The following is an 11,932-nucleotide window of genomic DNA, read 5'->3' as shown; positions in this document are numbered from 1 at the left end:
CTATTCTCTTCCCCTGCATGACCCTTGGCCTGCCCCCCCCCCTCAAATTCCTGTACCCAGCTGCTCTTTGCAGAGGATCTCACAGGCCCAGAGGGCTCAGGGGGATTGGAAACTCTCTCCCTCACCAGCGTTACACAGGCCGGGGGCCGGGGCTCATTTCAAACCGAGCCCCTGCTTCTACTCGGCTCCTGGGCAAACCACCAGCAGCAGCCATTCAAAGGCAAAGCTTTTGGGTTAAACCCCCAGACAAGGAATGAAACCTGGCCTGTCTATTGAAACGGGGGCAGAGCGACCGCGGCCAACAGCCGGAGTCAGACCGTCTCCAAGTCTCGTTCCCTCGGGAGTCACTGGAGCACAGCCGCTTGTTTCCAGACCAGCCGGGCTTTGGGGGGAGGAACCGGTTCATTTCACTCTCCGGACGGACGGGCAGGGCGGCCGCTGACCCAGCTCCTAGTGTAAGCGAGGGAATGGTCCCGCTATTGTGGGGAACTTTCCTGGGTTATACATGCCCCGGTGGGATTGGCGAGTGAAAGGATCTGAGTCCTCGCTCCTACTCCCTTTACCCAGAGGGCTCCCTTTCCTCCCTCCCGTGTGGCAGAGTCCTCATAACCCCGGCAAGGCTGGGCCCCGGATCCCTGGGGGCTCGACCCCCTGTCTTGTTGTGGTCAGGGGCGAGGGTGTCCCCACTCCAGGACACTCTCTGCACCCGATGCTTCCCTGACCCACTGATCAGTACATAGAGTTCAGAACACGTACCATTTATTAAACAGCAACTCATAAAAAATAAGGAAAAGATGGGGAAGGTTAAAGGAAACAAGTCACCTGCCCTGTGGGCACGGGGACACCACAAACAGCAGCCTCTCCAAGGGAAAGGAAGTTCACAGTCTCTTCCTCACACGTTCCAGGCCTCCTGCCCAGGCCCTGGCCGCGCCGTGGTGATACCACAGTGTGACAATCTGTACCTCAAAGTAGCTCCCTGGAGCCCCCATGTTCCCCACTACGATAGAATTATGATCGGTTGGGTACAAAGTTGCCTTGTGAGGCGTCATTTTAAAAGTCTTGATCTGTTGAACATTCATGTCTTCTTTCATTGTACAGTAATTCCTCACTTAACGTGGTAGTTCTGTTCCTGAAAAATGCTACTTTCAGCAAAACCATGTGAAGTGAATCCAGTTTCCCAATAAGAATTAAGGTAAATGGGGGGGTTAGGTTCCAGAGAAATGTTTTTCACCAGACAAAAGACTATAGTTTAGATACACACACACACACACACACACACACACACAGTATAAGTTTTAAACAAACAATTGAAAACTGGACATAGCAATGATGACTGTGAAGCTTGGTTGAGGTGGTGGAGTCAGAGGGTGGGATATTTCCCAGGGAGCCTTACTGCTAAATGATGAACTAGCACTCGGCTGAGCCCTCAGGGGTTAACACAGTGTTGTTAATGGAGCCTCACACTCTACAACACAGCGTGAGAGAGACAGAGAGACAGAGACACAAACCTGTGTGTGTGTGTGTGTGTGTGTGAGAGAGAGAGAGAGAGAGAGAGGGAAGGAGAGACAAAGTGTGACGAGGTGCAGGATTTTCTTGTTTTTTCCTTGTTTTTCCAGTGGGTTGCATGCAGAAGGGGTGGGGTTCAGTGTCCTTGGGTGTTACTGGTTTAACGAGGTGAGGGGAGAGGGAGTTTGTCGTTACAGAGGACCGGAGAGGGAACTTGGGACCCCAGCCAATGGCCTGGAGAATGGAGACCCCAGCGACTGGTGACCTGGTGAACAGCAGGCCCAGCTCAGGAGTCACAGCCGGTTCTGCCCAGTGGGAGGACAATGGGCTGTGGGGTCAGGACCCCGGTGACCTGACCAGCCGGTTCCAGCCAGAGGGGACCAGAGGACAGAAGAGAGCAGTGGAGGCCCAGGTGACCCTATTTCGCTGGAGAGAAGACAATGGACAGAGGCGGGGCTTGGGGCCAGTGATATCAGATGCCCAGCTGGGAAGCAGCGGGGCTTGGGGCTGGAGAGGGGGAGCAGGCAGAGCCCACCTGGATGCAGGAAAGTCTAAGATGAGCTGTGCTGAGGGAGGCCAGGCCTGAGGCCCTGAGAGTTTCCTGTGCTGTGTTCAGATGCTCAAAAACCCATCCTGTTTTATGCTGGCTGAGAGTCGCTCCAGACTAGAGAACAGGGCTGCATTATTCCCTCTGGGAGTGGAGACCCCGGGGTCCAGAGCAAGTGGACTCCCTGAGGGGGCCCACAACAGAAACAGACATGCTAAGGCTCAAAGAGGTGCGGCTCCAGGAGGTGGAGGGGCTTAACCCCCGAGAGAGAGTGGACCCTTGAGAAGGGCTGTCACACTGAAGGGGGTTCCCCCCAGGGACCGTACGGGGCCAAGAGTGAGCATGACCTGTGAGTCCATGACACAGAGACACACACAGTGTGTGTGTGAGAGAGACGAGCATTGCCCCTTTAAATACATTGACCCCACTCTAAGTACCTTGTCTTTTTAAGTAGATCAGGACAGCAGCTGCTGCCAGCAAGCTCCCTCCGTCCTGAGCCCTGTAGTCCCCCCCCCCCGTGGAGATAAGGTACAGGAGATGGGGTACAGGAGCAGGGGGAGGGGGACAGCTCCAAGGCAGAGGGCAGGAGCAGCATACGGATGTGAGGGGAGGGACAGCTGAATTCCCCAGCAACTGATAGCCTGCTGGGCGGCTTCCGCACGGGGAATTTAGGGGAGCTGATGGGGGGCTGCTGGTCCACCCTGGTTCCAAGCCCCCACCAGCTCGATCCAACGGGCTGCTCTTCCTGCAAGCAGTGGACAAAGCAGGCGGCTGCCAAACAACGTTATAAGGGAGCATTGCGCAACTTTAAACGAGCATGTTCCCTAATTGATCAGCAACATAACAATGAAACAACATTAACCGGGACGACGTTAAGTGAGGAGTAGCTCTCTCCCCCCAGACAGTCAGGTAATTTGCATCAACACAGACAGTAGCTTGTTTACTAGTTTTCAAATCCTCAACCTTTACCAATTCCAAGGCTGGACCCTGCCTTATAGAGATACCGTCCATTTTCACTACCATGTTAGATTCAAGGTTCTTTTGTCCTTCCCTTACCAACCTCTGCTTCCACATGGAATCAGATGTCAGGTCCACTAGGAGACTACAAGTTATCCCCAAAGTACCTAGGGATGAGAATTTGCCTGCTTTCCCCTGTATTCTCGAGAGATTAACTGCACAACTGTCCTCCTCCTCTGCATATTCAGCTGTCCAGTCATCCCTCTGAACCTGAGATACAGACTGTTCACTCTAAGAATCAACATGGAGACAGTCCTGTCCCAACACCACTGTCTCCCGGGCAGGCTGGTTAAGCTTATAGGGCTGTTTAAACTCCCTAACAATTTTTATTCCAGCTGAAATCTCCTCAAAGCTATTCACGCTGGATTTTTTCAAAGCACATGCCGTGGATTCATTTTCACTTGAAAGACGTTGCCTACTCGGCACCAACACACTTTTCTCAGAAGAGAGACTGTTCACTATCAACAAAGACCCTTTCAGAGTCAATGGAAACAATTCCTTGTCACAGACTTCAGCGACTTCACCAAGAAATTCCGTTCCCTCTGCAATATCGGGCACTGCAACAGGGTCTCTCTGAGCTTTATTTATGTCCAGAACTGACTTTGGCACCACAGACAAATCACCAAATTCCTGAGTTTCACATCCATCCAGAATCACCTCTGGCCCATCACGAGGATTTTCACAAACCCCCTTTCAGGTAAACTGCTCGACTTCATAGTCACCAGGTTAGAAGCATTTTCTTCCTTGTGCCAAGTTTCTACACTGCCAGTGGGTAACAATGTCCAATCACCTTCGTGTTTTCCTTGTGCCCTGGCTAGGATATCACCCTGATCGGACAAGGTTGTTATATCTTTACCCAGCAACACACTAGCAACAGGCAAAATAGAAGCACCAGAATCACTTGGTCTCTGGGAGCTATTTATGACATCAACTGGATGCAACCTAGTTGCAATGTTATCCCTGGCAGACACAAATTCAGGACCACTTCCTTCCTGGGCTTTAGTTGTATCCAGAATCAGCTCTGGGTTAACAGATGAATTTTCAACCATCACAGGCTGACAGGTTTTTTCTGTCTGCAATTTGCCCTAAACAGCTTTTACCATCGACTTTTACATTCTCTGCACAAGTTATGGGGTTGCCTTCACCCGAGCTCACAGTAAAAGCATTTACATAAAAGGGGGCCGTGTTGGGGTAAATTTGGTTACACACAGACACCGGCTTAGAGTCAAACAACACACCCACATTGTTACAAACTGGAGAGATTCTATCCCCATCTTTGCTGGTGAGAGGAGCTGGTTTTCAGGATGATACAGTTCCTGTTGTCCCTTTATTCTTTTGAGTTGAAGCTTAAGTCTGTCCACTTTTGCCTTAGCTTCTAGTTCCTGCAATCAAATATCTGCCATTGTTTGGTCATGTTCAAACCACAGGTGTTCTCTTTCAGCAGTTTCTCCTTCCAAATCAGTTATTTTTCACTTCTGTTCAAGTTCTAGCTGCCGGTTTGTCACTACAAGCATTTTCGCTGGGTCTGCTTCCTTATCACTGGCAATTAACAGATTTCTCAGTTCCTGCTCTGGGGCCTTTTGCTTAAAATACAACCCTCTCTGTAAGCACATTCTTCCAGGCTTTTTCTGTCAGGATCTTGGTCATGGGTCACTCACTGTAACTGATTTTTAACCCTTAAACTCTCCAAGTTCAAAATTAAATTTTGACAAGCGTGTGGTTCTGATCCGAAAACCGGGGTCAAGCTCCCCCAACTTCTGCTGCCCGGGAATCCTTAGGGGTCTCCCCACAGCTGTGAGCAGCCACCTCGTGCAGCTCCCACTGCTCTTTAATCCAACGGCCCCCAGCCCGGGTGGGCATCACACAGCCAGCCCTGGAATGCAGTCACAGGCTGGGGATGGGGCCGGCTGGGCAGCCCCTGGACCCCAATTCCTCTGTGCGTCCCCAGAGCCGGGCAGCGGGGGGAGCATCCCCCTGGGAAAGGCCCCTGCTCTGCAGCTCCCCCTGGGGCAGGGATCCCCCCTCCTTCTGCCTCGAACCTCCAGCAGCTGCTGCTGCCCCTTGCTGGGGAACCCACCAGTGATTCCATCCCTGTCTCCCAGCCGGGCATCTCCTCTGCTGGGTCCAGGGCTCTGAGCACCCCATTAGCGCAGAGACCCCCTGATCAGGGGCGTGCACAGGAATAAAAATGTGGCCACTCTTGGAGGGGCACTTTGTGTGCCCCCCACAGCCAGAGGAGCTGGCTCTGCTCCCCGGAGGAGTTCTGTGCCCCATTGATTCAGGGGGGCCTGTGTCAGCTTGCCCCCTCGCACATGCCCTTGCCCCTGAGGGTCCGGCTGGGTGTGGGGCTGGGACCGGGGATACTGAGCCGGGCCCCTCACCTGCTACCACCAGCTCCACAGGGTCGCTGGGATGCGACCAGGTGAACGGTACACTTAGTCATGATGATAGCAGCTGTAGCTCCCTGCATCTCTCTGGCTCACGTCGCAAATGGGAAACTCAGCCAGGTCCCCAGCAGGTTCTGCGTCCTGGAGCACATTTGGGTTTCCATCTTGGTACAGAAGGAACCTCATGTTCTGGTGCCGACCCCGACACTGGACGGTCACAGCTCCCCCCAGGGCGACCCTGCCTCTGGGGCGCAGGGAGATGGAGGGTTTGGGGTACCTGAGGTCTACCATGAGAAGGAGACAGGCCATGAGACAGACCCCAGCACAGTCATTGTGCCCCATTCTCGCCACACAGTCCCAGAGACAGGGCTCCTCGGGGAAAACCCAGCCAGAGGAACCTCTCCGAGATCCCAGAGATTCCTGGGAGCTACAACTGAAACTGCCCAAGGACCAAAATCCAGAGCAACCCTCTGTACCCATCTATCTATTTAATCCCCCCCCCCAGTCTGGGAACCAGGATGCCTGGGTTCTATCCCTGGCTCTGGGAGGGGTGTGGCATCTAGTGGTTAGATTGGGAGGGGGCTGTGAGTCAGAGGTGCTGGTTGCTGCACAGACACGGTGAGAAAAAGCCCCCACCCTAAAGCCAAGTCCTGACGATCTAACCACCGCCAGCCCCCGGCCCCTGCATCGCCGGCCCCCGGCCCTCACACCGCCGGCCCCCGGCCCCGGCCCCCACCCAGCACCGCCAGACCCCGGCCCCCGGCCCAGCACTGTCGGCCCCGCACCGCCGGGCCCGGCCCGGCCCCACACCCCTGGGCCCCAGGCCAGCCCCTGGCCGAGCACCCCTGGCCCAGCACTGCCAGCCCCAGCCCAGCCCCCGGCCCAGCACCCAGCGGCACCGGCCCCTCCCTATTTTCCCGGACATGTTCGGCTTTTTGGGATTTCCCCCAGATGGGGATTTGACGCCCAAAAAGCCGGACATGTCCGGGAAAATCCAGATGTATGGTAACCCTAGCCAACAGCTGGAGTCAGACCGGCTCCAAGTCTCGCTCCTTCGGGAGTCACCGGAGCAGAGCCGCTTGTTTTCAGACCAGCCGGACTTGGAGGGAGGAACCGGTTCATTTCACTCTCCGGACGGACGGGCAGAGCAGCCGCTGACCCCGCTCCTAGTGTAAGCGGGGTAATGGTCCCGCTATTCTGGGAAACTTTCCTGGCTTATACACGCCCCGGTGGGATTGGCTAGTGAAAGGATCTGAGTCCTCGCTCCCACTCCCTTTACCCAGAGACCTGCCTGACCTCGAGGGCTCCTCTTCCTCCCTCCCATGCGGCAGAGTCCTCGTAACCCCGGCAAGGCTGGGCCCAGATCCCTGGGGACTCGACCCCCAGTCTTGTCGTGGTCACTTAGGACAGGGGCGAGGGTGTCCCCACTCCAGGGCACTCCCTGCACCCGATGCTTCTGTGACCCACTGATCAGTACATAGAGTTCAGAGCACGTACAATTTATTAAACAGCAACTCATAAAAAATAAGGAAAAGATGGGGAAGGTTAAAGGAAACAAGTCACCCGCCCTGTGGGCACAGGGACACCACAAACAGCTGTCTCTGCAAGGGAAAGGAAGTTCACAGTCTCTTCCTCACAGATACCGGGCCTCCTGCCCAGGCCCTGGCCGCGCCGTGGTGATACCACAGTGTGACAATCTGTACCTCAAAGTAGCACCGTGGAGCCCCCATATTCACCACTACAATAGAATTATGGTAGGCTGGGTACAAAGTTGCCTTGTGAGGCATCATTTTAAAAGTCTTGATCTGTTGAACATTCATGCCCTGTTGCACTGTACGTGCTATCATTGTATGGGAAGTTCTGAAGCATTGCTGTGTGTGCTACTGAAATATGTTGTGAGGTTGACAAACGCCTACAGCCAATCTTTCAACTGGGCGCATGTGCTGGTCTCAGATCCAATCCCATGGACACATGCTCAGGTCTTGGACCTCCCCCCATAGGCACACGCCCTCATCTCAGATCCCCCACCATGTGGACATGCGCCCTGGTCTCAGATTCCCCCGCCATGGGCACATGCTCTTTTTTCAGATCCTCCTCCCATGGGTACATTCCCTGGTCTCAGATTCTCCCCTCATGGGCCCATGCCCTGGTTTCAGATCTCCATCCCATGGGTACATTCCCTGGTCTCAGATCCCTCCCATGGGCACACATCCTGGTCTCAGATCTCCCTCCTATGGGCACACGCCCTGGTCTCAAATCCCCAGTATGGGCACATGCCCTGGTCTCAGATTCCCCCACGGGGACGCGCCCTGATCTCAGATCCCACCCCCTCATGGGCACATTCCCTGGTCTCAGATCCCCCTATAGGCACATGGCCTGGTCTCAGATCCCACCCCAAGGGCACACGCCCTGGTCTCAGATCCCCCCCATGGGCACATTCCCTGGTCTCAGATTCCCTCCTGCCCATGGACACAAGCCCTGGCTGTCTCTGATACTCACCGAGGAGGAGGACAGTGAGAGCAGACGCCATGATGGGGGCAGCGAGGGGCCCCTCAGCGCTTCCTCCAACATCCGGGCTACAGGAAGTCGACGATGTCTCATCTGTTCCTGCGTCCATCACACTCTGTCTCTAATCTGCAGGCAAAATCTAGCACAGTCAAAGTAAACAGAAAGCTTTGCAAAACCCAGGAAACCCAGGGGCTGTCAGCCTGGCCAAGCATCATGCAGCTCTCAGCTTGTCTGTGTCTCTGTGGAGAGCACCCCTCTCCCCCCCAACGCCGCACAGACAAGCAGGAGGCTCCTGGGAGCAGCTCCAAGGCAGAGGGAAGGAGCAGCACAGGGCAGTGGGAGGAGGGACTCTGAACTGCTGGCAATTGATAGCCTGCTGGGCGGCTGCTGCACAGCGAATTTAGGGGAGCTGATGGGGGGCTGCCGGTTCACCCTGGTTCCAAGCCCCCACCAGCTCGCTCCAAAGGACTGCTCTTGCTGCAAGCAGTGGACAAAGCAGGTGGCTGCCAAACAACGTTATAAGGGAGCATTGCGCAACTTTAAACAAACTTGTTCTCTGGCTACGTCTTCACTATGGGGGGGGCGTTTAAGATACGCAAATTCAGCTACGCAAATAGCGTAGCTGAATTTGACGTATCTGAGCCGACTTACCCCGCTGTGAGGACGGCGGCAAATCGACCTCCGCGGCTCCCCCGTCGACGGCACTTACTCCTACCTGCGCTGGTGGAGTACAAGCGTCGATTCGGGGATCGATTGTCGCGTCCTGACAAGACACGATAATTCGATCCCCGAGAGATCGATTTCTACCCGCCAATTCAGGCGGGTAGTGAAGACGTAGCTTCTAGCTGATCAGCAACGTAACAATGAAACAACGTTAACAGGGATGACATTAAAGGAGGATTTACTGTATGTGCTGTCCTTGTATGGGAAGTTCGGAAGCATTGCTGTGTGTGCTACTGAAATATGTCGTGAGGTTGAGAGATGCCCACAGACACCCTTTCAACTGCAACAGAGAACCAGCCAGACGCTGTTAATGGCTCATCAACACGCCCCAAGGAAAGAATCCACTATCCCAGAGACTGTGTACAATGGAGATTGCTGGACCAATGGGGACTGCCTGATCCCCTGGTCACAGCAACGATCTTTCCAGCAAGCTGGAAAAAAAATATAGAAGAGGGGAAGGGACATAATCCCTGGGCTTCTCTTCCCCACAACTCAATACCTGGAGGAACATCTGGAGGACAAAGACTTTGCACTGGGGAAGGGTGGTCCCAGGCTGGGATGGAGTCCAGTCTGTGTATTGAGGATCTGTAACCTGCTTGTCCCATCTGTCATGGGGAGACGCTGCCTGATTCAAATCCTGTTTCATTTGTAGAACTTAAGACTGCAAATACATTTTTATTTCTTAAGCAACCAACTCTGATCTCTGCACCTGCTCCTTATAACCACTTAAAAGCTCTCCTTCTGGAGTTAATAAATCTGTTTTATATATGACCTAAAACAGTGTGTTTGGTTGAAGTGCTTGACACTTGGATCTGGCCAACCAAAACCCCCTCTAAGTGTCAGTGAGGGGTCAACACTCCCCTTACGTTAGCAAACAGACAGACGGGAGGTGGGGGGAGACAGGATGGAAATGGGGGTGAAATACGGCTTCTGGGGATGGTGGTGGGTGCTGGACATGGGTTAGTGACCAGTGGTTGTGTTGGCTGAAAGGCGACCCCGACCCCTGCTGCTTGGAGCCTGGGCGGTTACAATCCGGGCAGGGCCGGCCCCACGTTGGGTCCGTTCTCCTTAGTCAGGGCACGTGGATTGGGTGCCACACACCTGACTGCAGCATCCAGTGGAAAACCAGGAGTGTGAGCTAGGAGACGAGGAAAGACACAGCAGGGAAGAAAATAACCCAACCAGGGAAGGGAACAGGAGTTCTGGGGGGGGGGAGGGGGCTGTCAGCAGGTGGGGGGTGGGTTGGATGGGTCTGGAGTTTGGGGGGGCTGTCAGGAGGCAGGGGTGTGGAAAGGGATCTGAGCAGTCAGGGGACAGGGAGCAGGGGAAGGGTTGGATGGGTCAGCAGTTCTGGGGGGGGTCTCTCAGGGGGTGGGGAGTTGTTGGATGGGGCGTGGGAGTCCTGGGGGTCTGTCTGGGAGTGGGGGTGGGGGTGTGGATAAGGGTTGTGGCAGCCAGGGGACAGGTAGGTGGTAGGATTCTAGGGGGGCAGATAGGGTGGGGGGGTCTCAGGAGGGGGCAGCCAGGGGACAAGGAGCAGGGAGACTTAGATAGGGGGTGGGGTCCTGGAGAGCAGGTAGGGGCAGGGGTTCCAGGAGAGGGCAGCCAGGAGACAAGGAGCGGGGGGGGGGTTAGGCATTCTGAGGGGGGCGGGAAGTGGGAGAGAGTGGATGTGGGTGGGGCTCTCCCCCCTCGTCCTCTTTTTTGATTGTTGAAATATGGTAACCGTAAAAAAGCGGTGCCCTGGCTCGGCAGGGAGGAGCCGCCTTCCGGAGGCATCGGAGAGCCAGAGCGTCGGCTTGCGGGGGTGGCGAGCCCCAGCCATAGAGGAGCCGGCACAGCACAGAGGGACAGCAGCCCTGCAAAGGCAGCGGCACCGCTAGCGGGGAGCAGCCACGCCCCCTGCCCCTCCTGCCCAGGCTGCAGCCTGGCACCCCCTCCCGGGGGCTTCTGCAGGATGCAGCAGTTGCATGTGGTCGGCGGCCCCCCGTGCGCCCCCGAGTTCCCCCCTCACCACGCTCGGGTTCTGCGGCTCCTGGGTGTGTGAGCCGCCGCTGTCCCTCCCGGAGCAGGCTCAGGGCCCTGCGACCCGGAAGCTCACATGCCCGGGAGCCGCAGAGCCTGAGCACGGCGAGGGGGCAGCCGGGGTCACATGGAGGCCTGCATCCGCTGTAGCCTGTAGGAGCCCCCGGGGGGGTGCCCGGCCGCAGCCTGAGCAGGAGGGGCGGGGAGCGCGGCTGCTCCCCGCTAGCCATGCCACCGCTTTTGCAGGGCTGCTGCCCCCCTGTGCCACACTGGCTCCTCCATGGCTGGGGCTCGCCGCCCCTGCAAGCCGACGCTCTGGCTCTCTGGTGCCTCCAGAAGGCGGCTCCTCCCTGCCGAACTGCTGCAGCGGCCCAAGCCCGGCAAAGTCAGTGAGTGGACTCTGGGCGGGGACCGCCGTGGTGGGATGGGGTGGGGAGGGCTTGTGGGGGTGCTGTGCACCCTCCAGGGGAGTTCAGGGGGCTGGGAGGGGGGAACCTGCTCTGGGGAGCAGCCCCTGGGCACAACTGGCCCCTGGGGTGGGGGGGGCACAAGGTGGAAGTTTCGCCTAGGGTGCAAAATATCCTTGCACCGGCCCTGTGTGCTATATCGGCAGCTGTAGCTTCCTGCATCTCTCTGGCTCACGTTGCGGATGGGAAACTCAGCCACGTCCCCAGCTGTCTCCACGTCCTGCAGCATGGTCGGGTTTCCATCTTTGTACAGAAGGAACCTCATGTTCTGGCGCCAAACCAGACGCCAGATGGTTACAGCTCCTCTCAGGGCGACCCCCCTCCACTGGGGCGCAGGGAGCTGGAGGGTTTGGGGTAGCAGGTCTCTCCAGTGAGAAGGAGACAGGCCGTGAGACAGACCCCGGCACAGTCATTGCGCCCCGTCCTCACCGCACAGAGACGGAGTCCCTGGGAGAAAACCCAGCCAGAGGAACCTCTCCGAGATCCCTGAGATTCCTGGGAGCTACACCCGAAACTGCCCAAGGACCTAAACCCAGAGCACCCCTCTGTATCCATCTATCTACTTAATGGGTCCCCCAGCCCAGTGTCCCCCCTTCCCATCCCCGACCCCTCATGGGCTCATCTAGCCAGTATCTCCTCCCGGATGAGTGCACAGCAGCCACCAGTAACTGGTGCGTCTCTGGGTCCCCGGCCGGGTGTCCTGTCTGCTGGACCCAGGGCTCAGGGCGGAGCCCGGCTCTGAACATCCCATC

General features: G+C 56.4%; 1 protein-coding gene and 1 pseudogene across 1 annotated transcript; both read right to left on the bottom strand.

Annotated features, from left to right (window-relative positions):
* LOC128826724 (leukocyte immunoglobulin-like receptor subfamily A member 6) overlaps nt 1-11,932 on the bottom strand; it is a 161,267-nt pseudogene that overhangs the window by 98,978 nt on the left and 50,357 nt on the right.
* On the bottom strand, nt 5,435-8,202 carry LOC128826734 (platelet glycoprotein VI-like). The gene is made up of 2 exons (XM_054010192.1): nt 7,957-8,202; nt 5,435-5,741 (listed from the first exon to the last, which is right to left on the bottom strand). Exons 1-2 carry the CDS (start codon nt 8,072-8,074, stop codon nt 5,506-5,508), a joined length of 354 nt encoding a protein of 117 aa, XP_053866167.1. The 5' UTR covers nt 8,075-8,202; the 3' UTR covers nt 5,435-5,505.

Source organism: Malaclemys terrapin, chromosome 20 (genome assembly GCF_027887155.1).
Source record: "Malaclemys terrapin pileata isolate rMalTer1 chromosome 20, rMalTer1.hap1, whole genome shotgun sequence".
Lineage (NCBI taxonomy): Eukaryota > Metazoa > Chordata > Testudines > Emydidae > Malaclemys > Malaclemys terrapin.
The sequence above is the reverse complement of the archived record's forward strand: the minus strand, read 5'-3'. Positions and strand labels throughout refer to the sequence as shown.

Coding starts and splice junctions, on each gene's coding strand:
- LOC128826734 (XM_054010192.1), bottom strand. CDS start 8,074: ATGGACGCAGGAACAGATGAGACATCGTCGACTTCCTGTAGCCCGGAT. Junction 5,742..7,956: donor TCTCACTGTCCTCCTCCTCG/GTGAGTATCAGA, acceptor TTCTCATGGTAG/ACCTCAGGTACCCCAAACCC.